At 36.6% G+C, this 24,054-nt stretch overlaps 1 protein-coding gene across 5 annotated transcripts in view; it reads left to right on the top strand.

The window, feature by feature from the left end:
* ric1.L (RIC1 homolog, RAB6A GEF complex partner 1 L homeolog) overlaps window positions 1-24,054 on the top strand; it is a 61,936-nt gene that overhangs the window by 22,766 nt on the left and 15,116 nt on the right. For 4 of the 5 annotated variants that reach the window (XM_018258233.2, XM_018258241.2, XM_018258218.2 and 1 more), the window contains exons 3-14: window positions 1,134-1,213; window positions 9,634-9,741; window positions 11,777-11,919; window positions 13,382-13,518; window positions 16,351-16,442; window positions 16,529-16,617; window positions 17,641-17,785; window positions 19,072-19,120; window positions 19,612-19,764; window positions 20,825-21,028; window positions 21,693-21,731; window positions 23,108-23,218. In XM_018258233.2, coding sequence (XP_018113722.1) covers window positions 1,134-1,213; window positions 9,634-9,741; window positions 11,777-11,919; window positions 13,382-13,518; window positions 16,351-16,442; window positions 16,529-16,617; window positions 17,641-17,785; window positions 19,072-19,120; window positions 19,612-19,764; window positions 20,825-21,028; window positions 21,693-21,731; window positions 23,108-23,218 — 1,350 coding nt within the window. The remainder of the gene's footprint in view (window positions 1-1,133; window positions 1,214-9,633; window positions 9,742-11,776; window positions 11,920-13,381; window positions 13,519-16,350; window positions 16,443-16,528; window positions 16,618-17,640; window positions 17,786-19,071; window positions 19,121-19,611; window positions 19,765-20,824; window positions 21,029-21,692; window positions 21,732-23,107; window positions 23,219-24,054) is intronic. The other variant, XM_018258225.2, reaches the window with a different exon arrangement.

Genomic DNA, 24,054 nt, shown 5'->3' with positions numbered 1-24,054 from the left:
CATTTGGGCTATGAACCCTGCTCCAGTCAGTGACCAGTGACGTGTAATAGCATGCTTGACAATTTTCGCTATTTTGGTGCAACAATTAAAGGAAGACCCTTCCCTGTTTCAGCACGCTTAAACCCCAATGGTGACTGCAAGGCAGGCCGGATCTACTTACATCATTGCTCAGTGTTACTAATGCTGTATTAAAGCTCTTGTGTCTGGAACATTTTTGATGTTTTTTGTCCTATTAAGCCGACTATCTTTCTCAATAAATATCTATTATGCACATGCTTTAACTTAGCAAGTGCTTGAAGCTAGAGTCCTGCGCAGTACCAATTTTTGAAACCTTTGCCCAACCTGCAACCAGCATTTTTATCCACTTGTTCCCCCTCATCTGCAACCCACTGACCACCATTAAACAGGAATTGCTATTGCTGCAAACAGGAAGTGATATAAGTGAGTGGGGACAGAAAGGAAGTTTTAAAAAATGTCTAAAGGAGTAAAATATAGTTAATATAAGATAAGAAATATAGAGGAGCCTCTTTATCCTCACCCGAAAATCCTAACTGCATACCGGTACCCGCTTTAAAATTTGGTGTAGTGATTAGTGATGCACTGAATACACTATTTTCATGTGCAGCCAAATCCCAAACAGAATGCATACCATAATTTGCATATGCAAATTAGGACAAAATGGTTTTACAGGAACTGTGCATACAGAAAATGAAATCACAATTTCCTTGTTCATGTGATGAAAAGTCATGTGATTTTCAAGTCTTTGGTATGGCCAACACCTGCTGAAAATGCTGAATTCCAAACTGAATACTTTTTTTATTTGCATCCTTAGTAGTGATTGGTACATCAAAAAAGCAAGAGAGATACCTTAGGAGCCTGATTAAAAATGTAAGACTTGTGGAGAGAAAAATAACTGATGCGTTTGAAACACACTTACAGTATGTTTGAAACAAAGCTCATCTTGCTGAGGAAATGAAATTATATACTGTACAGCCTTATATATACCCACAATGCACAACTCATTTTGAGCTCAAAATTATCTGTTCTGCAAGGTTCTGTTGTTAATTTCAGTTTTTTAAGATCTGTCTCGTTAGCCATAAACTTATGTCTTCTTTTTTTGTTTTCGTTTTCAGACTGCCAATGGATACATTTTGTTTTTTGACATCATACCAGTGGGAGAGGACAAGTATCTGTACGAGCCTGTGTATCCGAAGTGAGTTTATTCTTCATCTTCATATTTACTACATAACTGTTTTGAATATATTACCGGCACTCAAGAAAAAAATACAAAAAGGAAAAATGAAAGCACCCACGGAATATATAAAAAAAAAGTATTTACTCCATCAAAATGTATATATAATAAATTTGGAGCACTCATGGGATTTATAAAGAAGTGATATTATTTATAGATGGTTGTCAAAGTTTCAGTCCCAGCAAGAGGACCTTTCTCAAAACAAGGCTCTTTCTGAAACTAAAACTTTAATAGCTACCAATTACTTGAGTAGTTGAGAATGAAAAAAGCAGATAATTGGGCTCAGAGAGAATCAATGGATCTCTAGTGGTAAGGCAGAATGTACAAACCAATGTTCCTCTTATAGAAAGCCACTGGGCAAAAAAAAAAAATGCAATTTTTATGTACTGCGTATTTAGGTTTCTTTATTCATTCAAACATAAAGGGAACATTTTTCACTCACTTTGCCTGTTGAATCCACGTTTATCTGAAAGGGAGTAATTGCAAACTCACCAAATCATCCTATGTGCTAGGGATGTCTCTCTGCAGCTGTCCGCTAATCTCAGCAGCAACTTCACCCTTTTGAATGTTGTTACAGTTTGTTTGACAGTGTTATTTTATAAAAGTTTCACATTTCCAAGATATTCGTGATTTCTGAGTGCATGGCCCCACCATGTCTGCAGCTATGAGAGGCAGCCAACATTGCCAGCACTCCAGATGATAACACGTGGCTGAAGGTCCAGCAGCTACACTTAAAATGTCCAGTTAGGTGGTTTGTGCTAAAGAAAATTGCCTTTTTAACATTCATTTTGAGTGCTGGTTTTTCAACACTCTAGTGTTCTTTTATACAATGCACTGGGAGTGCTGTTAGAACATTTTACTCTGTTCATCTGTATTACCAGACATTCCTTTCAGTGTAAGTAATCCACATGCTGGCAAACATCTGCTTGTGAAAACATGTTCCCCCTACTTGTAAAGAAATTTAACAGCTTTCTACAGCAGCGTTAATTTGTATTAGCTTGGAAAAGTAAAGTTTAATGCTTGTTTAAAGGGGAACTAAAAATAACTATTAAGCATCCCAAATTTTCCACCTCTTAATCTTTAAATATGATTTTACCTGTTTTCTGATCCATAAAGCTAGCTGCATTGATCTGTTTATTTTCAAAAGTCCTCCAAAGTAGGGATGTGCTTGTGACATCATCATGAGTTATTGAAATGATATGGCCAAAAACTACATCCCCCATAATTCCTCTCTTCATAAGTTTGTCATTTCCTGGACAGAGTTTCTGGCAAGTAACACAGTGCCTACTGGGTATGCTAGTCTGCGACTCCCCAGCCCCGCACAACACCCGGGCATGTCGGGAGTTGTAGAACTCTACAGCTGGGAAAGAGCGGACTGTAGAAATAGGGCCTAGGGTGCGCCCCACCACATATGGACATTGGGGTGCATATACGCCATCAAGAGACCCGAAAGAGCTAGTATTGTGCTCCCGGGAGAGCAGAGTTAAGATGCAGCTGCACTAACTGGATCCGTCCCTGTACAGCACACAACTCCCGGCTTCCAGGCCCACGGTGAAGGCAGACGTGAAGGAAAATGTCTACTGCAGCTTTCTCAAGTTAACCCCGCAGTTGCCAGTGCTTCTGGCCTTAAAAGGAGGCTTGGCCTATTCCCGACCTCCCACCATCTCACCGCCCACACACAGGGTTCACGTTAGGATGGGACACAACTCCATTCACCAGAGAACAACCAATTTAGCAGTTCCCCTTTAAAGGAGAAACAAAGCCGTACTATAAAAAAAACCCTACACTATGTAGACCAACCTCCCTCCTCCCCCACAGCCTAACTGCCCCCCCCCTGGGCAAATGCCCCTAATTTTTTACCTACCCCTCTATGCAGGGAGTTCACGGGCGCCATCTTCTTTTTTCGTTCTTCTTCGGAAGCTGAAAATTTTTGCCCGGTGTCCCTACCTCTACTCCAAGTCCCTCCGCAAGTCTGCTCCCCAGTCCCAGCAGCAGCTTCTGAACTGTAGAGCCGCCCTGGAGCACACAAAGCTGACGTCACAGATCCTGCTGTGGAGTGCAGGCTGTTGCTTGTGCTGCTTCTATTGCCACCACCTTCTCTGTGTGGGACAGATAGTGTTGGATTTCCTAGGTACACGGCACCCCCGGGTCCGACAGTTCTTTGCTGTTGACTTCCTGTAGGCGGCTATGGGGGGACCTGCAGACGATCCGGTCTTCTGATGGATAGCTCGATCAGCGGGAGGAAGAAGTTGTGAAGGTTACGGCTGTGCTTCCTGCTGAGCTTGATGACGTGAGAATTAGTGATGCCTACTACTAGTGATGCCGACTACTTTCACTGAAGCTTCCTGAAACAGGAGTCTGGAACGGTGATGAAGAAAAATGTGTGAGTGACCATTAGGAGAGGTTTTAGAGGTTAGAGGTTTATATTGTCTCTAAAAGGTCCAAAAAAATAATGCATTGCTATTGATAAAATATCTGTGTCACTACAAATTAGAGATTAGGAGATTTTTTGTGAACCCAGAGTTCCCCTTTAAAATTAGACTGGTGTAACACACTTATGACTTTGCATTTCTTGATATTTTTACAGATGCTCTCATTTTGTAGCTTTTCATGCAATACATTTGCGTGATAGTATTTATATGAAATGATTTACTGTGACAACAAATAGTGGTGACAATTCTGTTTTAAAAGAGCATTTCAGTGTAAAAATAAGAACGGGTAAATAGGCTGTGCAGAATAACAAAAAAAATTTTCTATATCGTTAGCCAGAAATGTAATGTATAAAGGCTGGAGTGGATGTCTAACATAATAAACAGAACCAAACTTCCGTCTTTGCAGCTCTCTAACCTCTCTGTCAATAAGCAACTTGAATGGGTGGGGCCATATGGGACATAACTGTTCAGTTTGATTGCTGTTGATTGATCTGCTGCTCACAAACCTTTACCTTGAGTTTACCAATATAAGCTTGGATATTATGCTTGTCCAATAAAAGATTTCAACCCCTCTTAAAAGCATTCACAGAATCATAACACCCGGCAATGCATCCTCACTGTGAAGAACCACCTACACTGCTTCAAATGAAAGTTCTTTTCCTCTAGTCTGAAGGGATGGCCTCTGGTGCAGTGATCCTCTTTATGTGAAAAAAGCTCCCCTGCTATTTGTCTCTAATGTACTTGTAAAGAGTAATTATGTCCCCTTGCAAGCCTCTTATTTTTTTCCATACAAAACAAGTCAAATCTTGACAGTCTACCATCATTATTTGTCTTCCATCCCTCTAACCAGTTTAGTTGCATCTATAGAGTAATGTGGCATAAAGGGGACGGTTTTTATTTATATCTCAAACCAGTCCTTAGAACACCTTTAATCCCCAAGGTCCTTTTAGGATACCAATAAATATAATACATTTATAAAGCCCTAAGGGGGCGAAACGCGTCGCAATAGTAATAAAGGTGTGCTGTGGTACTTCCAAACCATGAATATCACTGTTGGTGACTTAATCTCCAAAAATCCTTGAATCGGCTAATCTGTGTGCTTGTGTGAGAGAAGGTCAGGAGGGTTGCATTCCGCAGTGTTGTGGATCAACAACCAGCGCCATCTTGGTTCAGTAGAGAGAGAGGCTGTGAAGCGGAGTCTACTTTGAGCGCATATCGATACTTGCGCTTAACGAGTCTACACAGAGTAAAGAGCGGAACGAAGGATCTGGTGAACTCATTCTAATTTGTGGGGTATACGTGCAGCAAATAGGAGGGGGATGCCCCAATTTTCTTGATTATATACACACCCAGGGTACCACCTCTTGTAAATTATAAGGATATTATACGTTACCGAGGAGTTTCATAACCATATAAAACACTAGGCCGAAGGCTGAGTTTTTATACAGGTCATGGAACTCCGAGGTCACTTCTAATATCCTTATAATTTGCAACAGGGGTACTTTATTTATTATAATACACCAGTTTCAGTGAGTCATGTGACAGAAATGATATCAGAACTCACCGTTTATAACTGATGACATCAGAACTCACTGTTTATAAGGATATAATTTCCAAGATATTCATGGCTTTTGTGTATTTATATATATATATATATATATATATATATATATATATATATATATATATATATATATATATATATATATATATATATATATATATATATATATATATACACAAAACAGTCTTATCTTGACAGCGCTATATAAATAAATGATGATGATGAATTTTTACCCCACATAGAACTTTTTGCACACTCCATGTGTATAAACAGCTAATGAGACTACGCTATAAGAGCAATATTATTTACTTTACTCTATCAAGTTATCAATAGTGTGGACATGGGTTATTGTTGGAGAACTATCACTCTCACACAAAGACCTTTACTATGTTTAAAATCTTCTTTGGAGATCAGGTGGATGACAAGCAACAATCTTTTTAATGGAAAACTTATAAGGGAATTAATTTTATCATTTATGATTTGTAAATAATTGTTTATTTGTTCGTGAATTTGCATTTAATTAATTCTGAGCCCTGGCCAGACAGGTTTTATTTGATTAACAATTGATTTAGAATTTGTAATGGGTTAATAAACTCTCCATATTTGTACAACAGCCAGTTTTATTACACCTTTTACATTATTTATTCAGTTTAGTTGCACGTCTCTGCACTCTCTCCAGCTCATTTATATTCCTCTAAAAGGGGAACTATCGCAAAAATGAAAATTTAATATGAGCTTCATCATACTGAAATAATCACATTTTCTTCACTATCCCTCTCTCAGCATCTGTTTCTCTTCATTCTCTCTTCATGCAGGTGTTGGGGTGTCAGTTAATCATTTACAGTTAGATCCAATATATCTTATATGGGGGCTCCTTTTGCCTAGAAGATGTATTAGAGCTCACTCTATTAAAATCACCAGAAGTCCTGTCTCTCTACATGCAGAATTTGTGCAATTCTTTTGTTAGATTTTGTTTGTACTGGAATCAGTAATTTGAATGAGCTCTAATATATCTGCTGGAAAGGAATCCCCCCCCTCCCCCTCCATAAGATATATTGGCTCTAACTATCAATGATATCAATCTGACACCGAACTGCTGCATGAACTGCAGCATAAAGAGAGAATGTACACTGGACAGCTGGCAAGGTTTTTCCAGCAGATACCTTTTTAAAAAAATGTCAAACCTGGACATTTATCTTCATATGAACTATATTGCCCAGTTTAGTGAACCAGATTGTTTCCTTATCACTATATTTTCATAATTGTAGGTGTGTGTGCATGGGTGGTTGTGTGTGGGCGGTTTATGTGTTGTGGGTGTGGCTACCTGGTTTGGTTGAGGCCACATCCTAATCTGTCCTGCTGAAATAGTGGCCATGGCAGCTTTAGGGTGTGCAGTGTGTTTTTGGATAAAAGATGCACAGAACATATGCATTATGCCTTAAGTGCCATTCCCTGTAGGATCTGCATTTTTTTTTTTCATTTGTGAGTAGCTCTAAAAAAGCACCCAGTATTACTAAAGGTGGCCATAGACGTTACAATTAAGATCTTAGGAAAGATTGTTCATTTCAATACACACATATAGAGCTGAATTATCAGATAAACATGTAGAAACAATAGAATTCTACCTGTATCTAAGGATTGAGTACTAACAATGGCCGATGTTTGAGTGCCTTCAAAGGCACCCAATCAAAATTTTCTGGGCAGCCCAATCAACAAGCCGACCGATATCCAAGTCTTCCGCAGATTTCGGTCGGCTCGTCATCCCCCAACCCACACACCGATTTTAATACAAAAAGTTTTGTGCAATATTATCAGTGCTTCTATGGCCACCTTAACTTGTGACTACAGCCTGAATGTTGTATTGCACTTCTCACACTAATAATGACTATGCCAGGAATTGACAACAAATACAACATAAACACATGAATGAACAAGCATATAAAATGTGTTTTGCATTTAGATGTTTTTGATGTGCATGCAGCAATATATGGATTTAGCATCTTATTTGTGAGTCCTAGTAGTCAGTAGTGTAATTTAGGCTAGTTGAAATGCAGATGCCTTGTGCAGTGTTATTTTTAAGCTCTAGCTCCCATGTGGAATAAAGAGCACAAATTTTAATCAGGTGCAGTAACCTATAGCATCACAGTACTGTGATAATATTTACTGAGCAAGTGTGATGAATGTAGAAATAGCTTTGCTTCAGTATCCTTTGCTGTATGAAATAGCTTTAAAGGTAGAAAAATGAATTGCATCGTAAGTTGGAAGATACTGTGTGCAAAGTAGAAGTTCATAGCAACAGGCCACCATAGTGGGAGCAAAAGCAGGGGGTAGAAATCTAATGAATATGAAAAAGTGGAAAAAGAACATTATTTACACAGGTGCTTCAAAGTGCCGTAGAACTGTAAACCTTTTGTCTACCTATAACTTTTCATTTAAATATTCAACAGTAGGTGCTGGCAAAATAGAATTGGATGGCTGGTTCTCACAGGAGGAATCTGTGTTGTATAGATGTAGCACAGCTGCTGCTGATGTGGCAGTGCAGGGCAAGCATTCCTCCCTGTGTGTACTGGCAAAAGCTATTTGGTGTTTAAAGGTCAGAGCAATTCAAGCTTGGAAGAAAAAAAAAAAGCTCATGGGAAACATGTCCGCTTAGAAAACAAAAGCATGCAATCTGATCTTCTAAAAACCCTTCCGTGGTTTATTTAATCTAGTAAAGTTATTGCATATTGTAATCTAATCTGCGTAAAATTCTTGTGTTAAAGGGGACCTGTCACCTAAAAAATATTCCAAATCCTATTTTATTACGTCCGTCAAGCAAAATGAACTTCAATTAAACTATATATATTATTTGACTTTTGTTTCCTTCAGTCTGAGATGTCCTTATTATAGCAAGCAGACAGCAGCCATTTTGTGGACACTGTTACTAAGGAAAGCCTTGCATTATCTCCGTATCTTGTTTGTGCACCAGAATGGGGGACCAGATGTCCATCCCCATGCCCTGGTTAACACAATTAAATGGTATAGAGAATGGTGGAAAATGTGGGGAGAGCAGTGACATCTAGGAAGTGCTGAACGGAAAGTGAAAGTAACTGCCTGCCCCGTGGAGGGGCAGGCAATATTTGAAATTGTTCTTATCATTGCTTACATATTCAGATGATTGTAAACAATTTTCTGTGTCAATTTTAAAATGCAGATTGTCCCACACAGTGCTGTTTGCTTATCTCATAATATAAAGCACCAATGCTATGGTGTGCCCTAGAGATCTCCAGTATATGAAGTTATTTGCATATTATCTGAGTCTTGATTTTATGTTCTCACTGTTTCCAAAGGAACGATCATGACAAATAATACTTTGAATGATCCCTTATTTATTTAATTGCCAGTATCTTGGAAAACCTGATCCAACTGTACAAGGGACCATACACTATATATGTTTTCCATTGTTTAGGATAACCATGTGTAGCCAGGGTAAGGCAGCATTTTTTGTGTTCATCATAAGGTAACTTAAAAAAAAAAAACATATAGGACATTGCATAATATGGGCTCCCCCCCCCCTATTTAGGGTATAATTGTACTTGCTTGCAATATGTTCATTGGCCAAACTGATTACCCACCATGTCTAATCAGAATCTTCGAGTACCAGCATCTTCTGGTTTAAAATTTAAATAATTAAATTTTTAGTTTGATGTAGGGAGTGATATTCTGAGACACTTTGCATTTGGTTTTCATATTTTATTTGTGTGTTTCGAGTTGTTTAGTTTTTTTTATTCATCCAAACGACCCTAGCAACCATGCATTGATTTGAATTAGAGCCTGGAATATGAATAGGAAAGATGAGCAATAAAAAGAAGCAATTACAATACATTTGTAGTCTTACAGAGCAGTTAACTTAAAGGTGAACCACCCCTTTAATGCCAGTGCTCACTCGATCTGTCACTTGATTTAAACAAATTACAACACTGTCAATATCAGAAGGGTGATTTATGAAGAGGGTAACCTATATTTGATGTAATATAAATGTCATGCATTTTTGTAATTAAACTTTCACTTACGGTGAGTGAGTGGCAGAGGTGATACTTTTTTAGCATCTATAGTTCCAATGCTCCAACTGTTGTTATTAAGCTCAGGTTGCCACCTTTTGATGGGGAACATGCAGCCTGTTACGCTGCCACAAAAGATGCAGTGTTTATGTTTTGCAATTTAACACAGTACAGTAAAAGAACAACAAGAAAGAAACAGTCATGTTACAATTACCAATTTCATTTCTGACACTCATTGGTAGATCTTGGTAAGCCTTTAGGGCACCCCTGTTTTAGAAGGTTTTTGCTGTAATGATCATGTATTTGGAACTTTGTATAAAACTGTGAAATGTTTTTGTTTTATAGAGGCAGTCCCCATATAAAGCTTATCCCCCATTACAAGGAAGAACAATGTGCTCCAGCATTAAATTTAGAAACCAAAAAAGTAATGGATTTGCAAGCTTCCATCACAAGGTAAGAGAAATAGTGGAAAAGTTCAAATAAATACTGATGCTTGTACAACCTTCTGCTTAGAAATTTGTCAGTGGAATTTGTTTTATTAGTCATACTTTTACATTTACTGGAGTTTGTCTGACCATTTATTGTCTAAATACATTATATAGTGAATAAAATACCCCTATTGTATATGTATACTATGTATACTTCGGAATTCCATGACTATATAAAAGCACAAGCTAAAGGCTTTATGCAGGTCATGGAACTCCAAGGTTACTTCTAATATCCACATATTTTCCAACAAGGGGTATTTTATTTATTATAATACACAAGTTTTAGTGAGCCGTGACAAAATTGTCATCACTACTCACCGTTTAGAACTGATGACATCCCTAGTCACCGTTGATAAGGATATCATTTACAGGTGACTAGTATATGAGACCAGTATATTTCTGACCTATTAGGCATGTCTTACTTGCATGTCTGTTGATAACTTGTACCTTTTAATCTTAAGAATCACATCTTACTTGGTTACCGTTCCCCATTGTCTGTCTGTATTAATGTAGTGACAGTATTAATTGGTAAATATGTAATTTCATTTTGCAGTGTTGTACATATACTCTATCCTACTGGGTTTTTAAATCAGTTTTGTTTTTCTCATCTTCTTTTATTTTCCAGTTTCTTGCCTCCTTTCCAACTAAGTGCATTATATATTCCTGATTATTTTGCAATTGCATGTCCTTTGTGCTTTCATTATTTCAACGCATCGCCGATACCCTCCCTATTTTTATTTTTTAAGGTATAAATTTGTTACCTATTCTATCTCATTATTTTCTTCCTGACTCACTGGCACTGATTAATAAGCAGGAGTACTCACGCTGAAAGCCAATTTGGACTAACGTAAAAATATGCCTCAGGGCTGTTCACCTGCTAGGGAAGTTTCTAAGCAACTTTGCAATATACATTCATTAGACATTTTCGATGGTTTCTAAGTTATTTGTATATGTATTGCTTTTGAATTTAGTGTTTGTCTGTCCTTTTCTATTCTCTGCACTGATGGCTCTGACTTTTGAAACAATGTAAGACAAACCAACGGATTAACATCTGTCTTGCTGTAGGAGACTGGCTTTTGCAACACTGTTTAAAAAGTAACAACAGGAGTTAAGGAAATTCTGCTTTCAATAGCAATTACATTTACAAATAACTTGTAAAGCATTAACAATTTTAATTAAATCATATTGAAAAAGTGCTTGTAATTGTGTTTTCTTTTATAAGGCAAAACAATTTTTTTTTTTTTGGTTTGACGTTCTTTAAAGGAGAACTAAACCCTTCCCAAATTTTACGAAAGCTCACCACCCCTGCATAGTTGATAAATACACAGTGAAATTCTGCACCAAAATTATACATATCTTCATTTATTCAAGATTAGCAGGCTTTACCTGTCTCTGAAAATGCATCTCTTTTTGATTCCCTTAACTTCCTTCCCTTCTTTCTCCCTGGATGAGCTGTGTTACATCAGCGCCCGATGCAGGAATGCAGTTCATTTCAAAGCTGACAACAGGCGATCACATAGATCTTTTAAGATAGGAAGGGTCATATAGAATTGTATTTATCTGCCGTTCTCAGATATTACAAACCGCTAGAGGAGTTTATTTTTCTTTTAAGCAAGGTAGTCTTCTCTTGAGTTCATATTCCAAATATAGTTCTCTAACCAACTAGAATACAATGTTTGAGAACCTGTTTTTGGATTTATTTATTCTTTTTAAACTCCTTATATTTTTGCATGTCCTCTGTAAAACACCATACTTACAAACGCCATATTTATGCAGCAGGAGTCTGTTAGCATTAGAAACTTTAACTAACAGGTTGACAAAACAGTCAGGTTTAGGAACTTTTACAAAAAGTGACCTCTCCACAAAAAACAACTTGACCTATAGGTAACTTTGAATGTACATTCATATTTGAAAAAGTATCTCTTTAAGTTATTTAAAAAGACAATACTTGTATTGAAGTGCCAAGCATATCCATAATTAAAGTGAGCTTTTTTTTGTAGTATCCAGTCCATGATGGAGGATCTTCTTGTGGCCACAGAGGATGGCCTGCTTCATATTATTCACTGGGAAGGCATGACAAACGGCAGGAAAGCTATCAACCTTACAACAATACCATTCTCTATCGACTTTCAGCCTTCTAGAGGTAATGTGAAATTAGGTATTTGGTTGGAAAAAATAAAACTTAAAACCATTTCTAGATCAAACTTTACACCAACCCTGTATAATAATGTTGTGGCTGTGATTGACATACTATAGAGTAGCCCACGCATATAAAAATAAATAACATTATAAATGGGCATATAAAGTTCTGGGGTTGCAGTTTCTTTTTAGTGGACTGGCAAAATGTTCTAATGCATCAATCTCTTACTGGCTCACTTGGTACATTTTATACGAATACAGTCATCCCCCAAGTTTACACTCTTAACCCCCATCAGTTCTAAAATCTCCATGAGTGCCTTTCGTTGGTTTTGGACCACATTTCCAACTTTTTATACCAAGATGTATTTCTTTACCTTTTTTTAAAAAAAAACATGTTTTTTTTAACATGTTGATTAAAAATGTAATCATACAGATGTTGCCTTGGGGATTTTTGTAAAAAGGGAATTTTAGTTAATTCACACTTGGTGAATTCCAATTTGTCATTTGTAGTCATCAGCATATTATTTATTGTGTTAGGTTTTAGACTGTGCATTTGACATTTAGGGGGTTATTTATCAAAGGTAGAGTTCTAGAAGTTTGTGAGTTTTTTTTATATCTTGAATGAACTCACAAATTGAATGTTTTCTTATTTAAGAAAAAACTTGAATGGGAAATGTTTAAATTGGTGAATTTGGGGTAATGAACCCGAAAACGCTTATTAATAGAGTTTTCGCTGAAAAAATGCTCTAAAACTCGATTAATTTGAGCGAAGCCCACCAAAAAACCAACATCATGAACCCTACAAACATCTTCAAATGGTTCATGGGACCTCTGCCATTGACTTCTACATGACCGTGACAGGTTTTAGCTGGAGAATGTTCGGATTTGAGTTATTTCCAGCTACGGGGTATCGTAAATCTCAAAATTAGAGTTGTTGTTTTTTTTTACTTTGAAAAATTCAAGTTTATTTTTTTATCCCCAGAGTTTTCGCTAAAAAATACCTTCGAAAACAAATTTTTCAGGTAAAAATCAACTCGATCTCTGTTAAATAACCCCTTTAGAGTAGTCTTGCAAATGTTGTTCTATAGTAACACTAACATTAATACTTTACTGCTTAAACATTGAAATAAACACAGTAAGGAGTTTATTTATCAAAATGTTTAGAGCTTAATAAATAAAAGCTCACCCATGTTTTATTCATTCTTATGAGATTTTTAGAATTGTATTTATCTTTGGGTGAAAGTTAGAACTTGCCATTTGATAAATACGTTTCTAAAAATCCCATTGGAATGAATTGAAAGTGGGTGAGTTTGTTTAAAAACAAAAGACTGTAGTGATCACCTTTGAGTACTTTAAACTTAAAGCAGCTTAATCATTTTCCCTATCTTTACAGTTATACTTATTTTTGCACAATTCTTTTGGTCACTGGAAAAACTAAAAAATGATGGTTCTGTGGTATTTGCCAGCAGGTTCATTCTTGGACTTTGGGGATGTGCACATCCGAGACATGGAGTACTGTGCTACACTTGATGGGTTTGCTGTTGTTTTTAACGATGGACGTATTGGCTTCATTACACCGGGATCAAGTCGTCTCACAGCTGATGTAAGAATTTTTAATAAAAAGTATATTAATATATGCAACTGCCAGATCCCATAACCCAGTTATTCTGAAAGCTCTGAATTACGGGAAGGCCAGCTCCCATAGAGTCCATTTTAAGCAAATAAGTCTGCATTTCAAAAATGATTTCTCCATTTCTTCATTTGTCTCCATAATAATAAAACAGTACCTTGCACTTGATTGTAACTAATCTGCGTGAATCCATACTGGTGGCAAGCAATCCTTTTGGTTTTATCGAATATTTTATTTTGGCAGACTTAAGCTAAGGTGATCCATATTACAGAAAGATCCCTTAACTGAGAACCCCCAGGTTCTAAGGATTCTGGATAAAAGATCCTATAACCGTTGCTGTATTTCATATATAGATAGATAAACTCTTTTAGATACCAAAGCTAAATAGATTTTTTAAAAAAGAGGACACTACACCTTTAATATTATGCTATAGATAAACCAATGCTAAGCAACTGTTTATTATATTTCAATAATTAGCCTCCTTCCTTCATTCCAGCCTGCAAATTAAAATCTGTTTATGTCCCTGACCTCGTTAACCAAAAGTAGAATCACTGTTAGACTCCAATTAATTTAGTTTCTTCTTTTTCATGCTTGTCTTTCTGTTCATGCTTTTTTAATTTATTTTTTGTTATGACTTCCACTCTGTTGCCAGATCATTAGTCGTTAAGCCTTATAGAGAGCAGTCAAAATTCCAAAATTGGAGCAACCGATGAACCATAATTTAAAAATTGAGACTAATTATTATATTAAAAGAAAAGTAAAATGGTTTTGACATTATTTAGTAGTCACCCTGCTTAGTAGTTCCTCTACACACCTCTTAAACTCTTGTGTTTCAATATTCAGCCATCTCAGTAAGCGACATCAATTAAAAATTCTGCATTATTTCTGAAATAATCAAGTTTATGTTCACTATTCCTCTCTCAGCATCTGTTTCTCTTCATTCTGTCTTCATGCAGGAGTTGGGTGTCAGATATTCATTGACCGTTAAATCCAATATATAGTATCTTATAGGGGGGCTTCCTTACCTAGCAGATGTATTAAATATTTGTGTGTTTTTACTTTAAGGTGAACTATCCCTTAAAAACAAATTTAGTTCATTCATGTGATATCTGAGGTCAGACATGTGCTACAGTATTTTGTGGAACTCATAAATACAAGGAAGATGCAAATGGAATAAATACAAGTATTTATAATAGTTTCTCAAAAACAAACATTTTACGGAATAAAGTGTAAATGGACTACAACCAAAAAAGTAAACATAGATACATCTAGCATAGAACTGCTTTAACTCTGCTATATGCTGGGTTTTATTTATTTTCTGTGCCACGTTGCTGAACTCTGCGCATCTGTTACCCTCACATAACATAGATAGTCCCTGTTAGCAAATAAAGTGCTGGAAATTTAGACTGTGCAAACATTCATGCTAAAGCTGCTTTGAAAAGGTTTACTCTTTACTAAAGTAGAACACCTGCCACTAGCCTATCTGTTAGTAGAGTTTATTTTATTTTTTTATTTTTATTTTTTATCCTTTTTCATCAGAAACGCAGTATGTTAATGTATATGTGAATCCTAAAACCAAATAAATGTGTAATTGCTCGGAGAGCTGTACTAAGCATTTTGGCAATTCACGTTTATTTTTCTATTTTTCATTTTAGACATTTTAAGGCTACTAATATAATACATTTTGTAGCAGCAGTGCCACCTGCTGGTCTATTTGGCTGACCGTCTACAGTCAGGGAAAATAATTAAAGTAATAAAAATCTAATGTACTGCTGTGTTTGCTTCATAAACTACTGTATACTTTAGTTTATATAAACAAGGAGAAAAGGCACAGGTTGCACTGCACACAACAGATAAACACTGTAGTATACAATGGGATTCTACATAGCTTATCTGTTATCTGCTATGCGTCCTTTCTAGAATGGTAGCCCGCATGGCTTTATATAAACTATACGAGTTTTTCTGAAGCAAACACGGTTTTTGACATTGTTTTCCTTAATTAAAAACCCTTTTGATTTATTGATGTTACTGTTCCTCTTGGATACAAAACACTCCCCACCTACCTTAGTGACCTTAGGGCTTATGTTTGTTAGCTTATAAAATATAATATGTTTCTTCAACTTCAGAAAACCTTTTTTTATACAAGTATGGGACCTGTTATCCAGAATGCTCGGTACTCTGGGAATTATAAATTGGATCTCTGTATCTTATGTCTACTAAAAAAATTATTTAAACTTTGAAATAAACCAATAGAATTGTTGATATAATTGCCTCCAACAAGGATTAATTATATCTGAGTTTGGATCAATTACAAGGTACAGGTATGGGATCCGTTATCAGGAAACCAGTTATCCAGAAAGCTCTGAATTATGGAAACGCTGTCTCCCATAGACTCCATTTTATCCAAATAAGCGATTTCCTTTTTCTCTGTAATAATAAAGCAGTACCTGCTACTTGATCCAAACTAAGATATAATTAACCCTTATTAGAAGCAAAACCAGCCTTTTGGGTTTATTAAATTTTTACATGATATTCTAGTAGATGTAAGGTAGAAAGATCCATTATCTGGAAAACCCCAGGTCCCAAGCATTCTGGATGGCATGTCTCATACCTGTACTGTTTTATTACAGGAACAAAGGAAATCATTTTTAAAAATGTGAATTATTTGGTTTAAATGGAAACGGCCGTCCCATACTTTGGAGCTTTCTGTGTAAGAGGTTTCCTGATAACGGATCCCATATAATTTTTATGTTTAACTTGCGCACATAGCCTTTACAGATGCAAATGATTTCTTTTCATCCTTAGCAAATTCATGGTGTTTGGGCACAGGATGTTGTTGATGGATCCTGCGTGGCAGTGAATAACAAATATAGGTTAATGGCATTTGGTTGTGTAAGGTAAGTATTAAATCCCATGACTGCCTCTGTGTTTTAAGCCATTTCCTTATTTTTAAATAATCGCGTATACCATTGTCTTCCCTCAGTGGATCAGTTCTAGTGTACACTATAGATAACACCACTGGAGCCTTGCAGCTGTCTCATAAATTGGAGCTAACACCAAAGCAGTATCCAGGTAAGTGAAGTTTGATGTATCTTCACTAAAGTTCTATTTTCATCTTGTGTTTTCTGGGTGTAGTTAAGTGGACACAGTGTAAGTGAAGCTTGCAATACTGTGGCTTATACATATACTAGCATACCTCCGAACTGTCCCTTTTTTCGCTGGATAGTCCCGATTTTGACAGCTCAACCTGCAGTCCCGGATTGTTACTGAAATGTCCTGACTTTCTCTTTGCTCTCCTGCACTGAATAGCCAGAAAAAGATTCAAAGTTGCTAACTTAATTGGCTTTGGCTGAGAGCCCAGAATATGTGACAGGTGCACTGCACTGATACTTTTGTAAAAATTTAAGATAAGCAATTGTAACAATTTAAGATAAGCAAGGTCTCCTTGGGAAACTGTGACTTGCATCTTAAAGGGCAATTCACCTTCATTAGCAAAACTGTAATAACTCATAAAAACCACAGAAATGTGCTCAAACTGTCTTAACCTGCCAAATGTTGTAAAATGACCATGGTAATTAGGGGGTGTTGTCACAAAAATTAGTGTGGTCGAAAAAATTTTCGCCATGCTCTGCGCAGCAAATCTTTTTGTCCCTATTTCTATTTACAAAATGTTTGGAGGTATGTACTAGCAGTGATGTAACTGTAGAGGAAGCAGAGGGGGGCCCAGACTGTGGGTAATAAAAAAAAAAAAAAAAAAAAAACCCTCCTCCCCCAGCACTCTTACCTGGGATGCAAGTCTGTCTTTAGTGGGCGGAGTCGGGCAGGGGATGGATGGGGCATAGGCGGGAAGTGGACGGTAAGATGGGGATTGGAGTGCGCCAGGCCTTCCAAGATTTTTTTGCAGAGGGGCCCGGCGCACTCTAGTTACACCACTAGTGTTTACCAATTGCTCACTACTTGACTGATCTGCTGCTAGGATTTCGATATGTTTAGATGATAAATTCTTTTATGAGAGGCAGTGGATATTAAGGACTTGTTGATTTAAGAATATAATGCAATGGTTTAATTTTGTTTTTAATTTGTTTAATTTGATAGATATGTGGAATAAGACTGGGGCTGTGAAGCTGATCCGGTGGTCTCCTGATTGTAGTGTTGTTATGGTGACCTGGGAGTGTGGAGGCCTGTCTTTATGGAGTGTATTTGGGGCACATCTTATTTGTACTCTGGGAGGAGATTTTGAGTAAGTAACAAGAAAATGATATTTTCCACCTTGATTTTTTAAGTGACTTTGTCCAGTGCTTGTCCATATAAAAAGTGTCCCAACTATAAAATGCATATTTGTATTTATTTTTAATTTATTAACAATTAAAGGCATTGAGACCAGGAATGAATTGCCCCTTTTTTCTTCTAATTCCCTTATGTTTGTTTTCATCAGCCATTTTTTTTCCTATCTAGTATCCAATTTTTGTCTTATCCATCTTTACCATCTGCTTGCCTTTTTAGTCCCTTTAACTCACCCTTCCCTCTTGTGCTACCCTGAACAGATGCTTTTAATTCCAGATTTTATGTGCCTATTTATACAGTACAAGTTTATTGCTTAAAATCCAAAAGTCTTCACAGTCAGAATTTAGTTTTACGATGTTTTTGAATTTAAACTCAAAATATAATTGATGTAAACTTAGTCTGTGCTCCTCTTTGCATTCTACTTCATTCATACATTCATTTTCTATTTTTTTGTTGGTTCTTTGATATTTAGATTGCCAATATAAGGCTTCTAGCTCAACTGAGTTCAGCAACCCTAATGTACACTGGTGTCGATACAAAACAGCGCAGAGGTACTGCTGCAAAAGTGCCTTTATTAACACGACATGTTTCGAGCACCAAGGCTCTTTATCAAGTGTACACTTGATAAAGAGCCTTGGTGCTCGAAACATGTCGTGTTAATAAAGGCACTTTTGCAGCAGTACCTCTGCGCTGTTTTGTATCGACACCTATCTCTTTTGAACCACTATTACTGGCTTTGGATGGAAGCAAGGTGCGGCGATACTTAAATCTAATGAAGGAGGAATAAGTACCAGTCTCTTTACAATTTACTAATGTACACTGGTGCACATCTTCATCTACCTCTAGCAACAAGTTTTTGTACTAGTCCAAAATAGTGAGATTCCTAGTGGCTAAACCTAACACATAATTTTGCTACACTGAAACACTGGAATTAGTAGATACTCTTCTAATATCACAGAAGCCAGTGAAAATAGAAAATGCATGTAAACTGCAACAGTGATTAGAGAATTACTCAGAGTAAGATTACATCAATTAATGTTTTTGGGTGTAGAAGCCTTTTAAAACATAAGACACTTTGGGCTGTGGCTGTAAGATTACGTAAAAGCTTCTGAACTATCATGACATGAAAAAAGCCAGCATAAACTACATTTTTTGAAGCAAAATCTTCACAGATTGTGATTTTGCAGAATTATTGTTGGTTAGGAAGGTTTTCCATTTTTTATTATCTATTTGTCTCTACAGTTACCGAGCTGATGGCACCAAGAAAGAGGCTTTGAGAATTTGTTCTATGGTAAGATCATTATAAGATATCTGTCAAGCTTTGTGTGACATAAATATCACATCCCGCATTTAAAATAAGCTGCTGATAATGCTGTTCATAATAAATGATAACGTTTAAGAAGTTGGAGGACCTGGCATAAAATGTTACACCCTTGTAATCCCATATATACTGAGCGCATAAATATATATTCATAAGTACATAAATAAGTTCATATATATTTCTCATGCAGTCCATTTATATAGGACACACACTTCGAGCAAACGGCTATATTTCTATTGTAGTTATCCGAATTTAAATTTCAAAGATCCAAAGTTGCAACTGGTTTATCAGACAGTGTTTTGTTTGGGGGAGGTTTCTTTCATAGTTACTTAACAACTTGAAAATATTTGATATTTGTCTCAGAGAATGGGTGAATAGGATGGATTTCCGATGTGCTTTCTATCTATAGGCCAAAAACAGGTATTGGATTAAGCATACTAATGTACAGTTTCCCCATATAGGGCTGGGGTACAGAGGGATATCATTTGTGGGCAATCACTGCTGACTCTTCTCAAAACACTGACTATGAAATGAGTGATAAGACTGTTCCTCAGCAATCTGGAATCCTGCAGTTTCAGTTCATCAAAAGCGCTCTTACTGTGAATCCATGCATGGTAAGTGTTGCAAATGTGCTTACTCAGAACCTGATTGTGACTAGAATCCAGTTCCTGTGAAAAAAAAATATTGGTGCATTGTAAATGTCTGTATCAGATTAAAAAATGTTTTTCCTGGTAACCTACAGTATACACATCATTTCTTAGTTTTGCCGATTATCATTTGACCAATAGAGCAGTATTCTTTTTGAAAATTTCGCCTTGCAGTTTTGTAATAGTTTAGCCAAGCTAAGATAAACATGCTGGCAGTTCCCACTAGCTTTATTTTTTTCTTAATATTTGTCCGATTTTTAGAGGGGAAAGTAAAATTAGTCTCCTTTTGCTTATTCCTCACTAATTCATTCCTCTGAAGTTATTGCTTCTCTTCTCTTGTGAATCTAGCAGTGTCATGGCCTAGTAGCTCAGAACATATGGACTCACTTTCTTACACCTAAAGTGATACTGACACAAAATTTTCTTTTCAAAATATTAATGTACTTTAAAAGTTACCCATAGGTCATGTTGATCATTATTTGCGGATAGATCTGCTTTTGTAAGTAATTGTTACTTGAAGTTCCTAAACCTGACTGTCCCATCTCAGCCTGTCAGTTAAAGTTTCTAATGTTAACCGACTACTGCTGCACAAATATGGCAGCCCCCCTCATAGAGCAACAGAAAGGTAATATAAAAGCATCAGGCGAATAATTTTATGGCAAAATTATAAATAGTATTCAATGATAACGTTATGATGGTTATAAAAAAGATTCTTTTCTGGTGTCAGTTTCTCTTTATGCCAAAACTTTAGTAGGGACAAATGTGTAGCCTCTCCAGAGATTACATAAATCTATAGTGGCTCTTTAACCGCAGGTATGATATAAAAGTATACATTTTTTGTATGAAGATAAAGTAATTGTCATCAACGTTTATACTATATTTAAAGTCTTTTTAATGCAAAAGTATAAGTGCACCATCCCTTTTGCCAAACAGATAATTTTATGCTCAGAGATAATTTTGCTGTATCTGTGATAACGTTTTATGCCTGTTGGTGATTTTAGCTGAGAAAATGTGTTTTTCTTTGCAGAGTAACCAGGAGCAGGTTCTCTTACAAGGGGAGGACCGTTTGTACTTGAACTGTGGGGATGCTACGCAGACACAAAATGCAAGGAGCCCTTCCTCTCTGCCTGAGCACAAGCCTCTGAGAGACAGGAGTCCTTTTCCAGGTGGCAGTGGGGATTCTCAAGGATTAAGCACTTTACTGGGACACAGACACTGGCATGTAGTACAGGTAGATAAAAATAGCTGCAACATTATATAAGACACTCTTGCTTAGTATTATAACATCAGGCCCATTTTTGTCTCTAATTCCCCCTGGGATACACTGCAATGCAAGTAGCTAAGAAAGATTAAAACAACTATGTCTTGGTTATACATGTTATTCTAATGTATAGTGAACATTTTATATATGTCAACAAAAGAGGATATAAACCTATATTGTAGGGATAACTATGTTTACAGTATATAAATATGTATACTGAGAAATGATTGAATAGTTTTATGGATAATAGTTTCCTCCCTAAAATAGCAGCTAACCAGATCTGTTTTACGGCAGAATAATGCATTGCTGATTTACAAATATCTACTCTTCAGTAGGCAATATCTCGGTGACTAAATTCTCTGCTAGTGAGCAGACTTCTTGTATTGCATTTCGACAGTCATCAGCTTGCAGTGACATGCATAAATTATGTATGGTACCCTACTTCTCGGATTGCCAGTCTGAATGTTAACCATTTTCCACTGTAAATAAATGATAACCATATGTGTCCTTTAAAGCATTTAAAATACAAATATGCACAAGAAAAACATTCTCACATCTTGAAAAGAGATTGGCACATTCATGTCGTTTTAGCAATGAAAACATTCAAATTTGTTTTTTCCCTTATTTTTTTCAGATACAGAGTACCTATCTGCAGAGCAACTGGCCCATTCGGGTGAGTTTTTACATCTAACGTATTAGATGGTTAAGAGACGAGTGGGGGCCCTAGCAGCATAGGGGGCCAAATTCTTTTAATCCTAACCTGTAATTGGGGGGCCACCAGTAAGAGCCTAATTTTGTGATTTTTTTTTTATTGTCGCTGTTTACTTAAAGGGGTTGTTCACCTTTGAGTTATCTTTTAGTATGATGTAGAGAGGTATATTCTGAGACAGTTTGCAGGTTTTAACAGACAGGTTTTAATTTGTTATTATTTGTGGTTTTTGAGTTATTTAGCTTTTTATTTAGTAGCTCTTCAGTTTGCAGTTTCAACAATCTGGTTGCTAGGGTCCAAATTACTTTAGCTACCATGCATTGATTTATAAACGAGACTAGAATATAAATTGGAGAGGCCTGAATAGAAATATGAGTAATAAAAAGCAGTAGTAACAATAAATGTGTAGCCTTACAGAGCATTTGTTTTTTTAGATGGGGTGACCCCCATTTGAAAGCTGGAAAGAGTCAGAACAGAAAGGCAAATAATTAAAAAAAAACTTTAGAAAATAAATAATGAAGACCAATTATATAAAGTTGCTTAGAATTGTCCATTCTCTAAAATGCTAAAAGTTGACTCGAAGGTGAACAACCCCGTTTTTAGGCCCCTACAAAGGCCTGCCTCCTCACAAACTGCACCACATAACCCCCAGTGCTTATCGAGTAGTGCACCGGAATTGGTGAAATTCATCTCTGGTAGACTGATGTCCCAGCACTCTAGTGGACAGGAGCATGGGCAAATTAAACTGATCAGATACTGACTTCAACTGCACATGGTCACTGGTCACCAGAAATGGCAGATACCAGCTGCAGCTCTACTCTCTATTTTATTAAAAGGTACAGGCAACAGGGCAGTATTGGGGCTTGAGCTCTGGTGGGTTGGTGGGAGGCCCTTTCAATCTCCTTTAAATGGATATTTTAAGTGGGAAAATGTTACTTAATGCAGTAGACGTGTGCAAGAGAATGAGTCTTATGGTGTCATATCTGTAACTCAGATGTTTAATGTACACAAGTATGTTTATCTTCCTACTCGATTATCTAATGGAAAATATATGGAAGGCAAAACCTACTTGTAAGTAGTAGGGGGCATAGCTAGGATCTTACAGATGGCACCAAGGCAATGTCTGCCAATGTCTCCACCCAAGGCAAAAAAAGATGAGATCTTTTTCTCTATAGAATTTAAAGAAAATGCAGTATTAAGGCACCAGTTCAGGAACCTAAAGTAAAGACTAAGAAACTGGTGGAGACTGATGAATGAATGTTTTTGGGAAGCAAGAAGTACATTTTAAGCAGCATTTGATGAAGCAAAAATAAATTGAAGAAAATATTTTTTTCCTACAGTATACTGCAATAGACAAGGTTGGGCAGAATGTTGCAGTTGTTGGCAAATTTGGATTTGCACATTATTCTTTGCTCACCAAAAAATGGAAGTTATTTGGCAATATCACCCAGGTAAATATTTTTTTTTTTTAAACATTTTTATTTTAAATTTTAAAACATTAGACATTTACAAGATCAGTAGAAGGTATAGTAGAAGAAAGAAAGTTGAGAGAGAAGGGGGAGGGGATGTAAGGTATACATTGTCATATCCATTATATTAGAATATATGTGGTTAACCAGTTTCCACATTTATCCATATACGCTCAAAATTTTCAGGGCAGCCTCTTGACAGATAGGTCAGTTTCTGGTTTGAGAGAGAGTCGTTTATCAGTTTTTTCCAATATTGTATAGTAGGAGGGTTGAGTGATTTCCAATGCATTAATATGGCATAATATAGGAGCTGTAGGTAACACTCTAGTATAGGAATGTAGCTGCAAGTCCCCTGTTATCCCCAACAAACAGGTTTCTGGTGAACGAATACTTGGTAGTGCGAGCTTCTCATTCAAGTATTGAAGTACAGCACTCCAAAATCTCTGGGTTACCGGACAGGACCAGAATATATGGAACATGGTACCAGGTTCTACTCTGCACTTGGGACATAGATCTGATACATTTTCATAGATTTTTGCTAGGCGGTAGGGGGTTAAGTAAACTCTGTTTAAAATTTGTATTTGTATAAGCCCGTCCCTCATAGAGATAGATAGTTCTGTGACAAGCTTGAGTGCGTCCTTCCATTTTTCTTCGTTCAGGTCAGGGATATCTCCTTGCCATTTGTCCTTAACTCTTTCAAGGAGAGAGGGGCCTGTGGTAGATAGTATTGTGTAGAACCAGGATAGGGGCTTTGTCAGGTCTAATCACCCAGGTAAATATTTATACTAAACAAATTACAAAAGTTTGTCAAAGTTATA

The sequence above is a fragment of the Xenopus laevis genome, chromosome 1L (genome assembly GCF_017654675.1).
Source record: "Xenopus laevis strain J_2021 chromosome 1L, Xenopus_laevis_v10.1, whole genome shotgun sequence".
In the NCBI taxonomy this organism is placed as follows: Eukaryota; Metazoa; Chordata; class Amphibia; order Anura; family Pipidae; genus Xenopus; species Xenopus laevis.
Note: the sequence above shows the minus strand (reverse complement) of the source record. Positions and strands in the feature narration are given on the sequence as shown.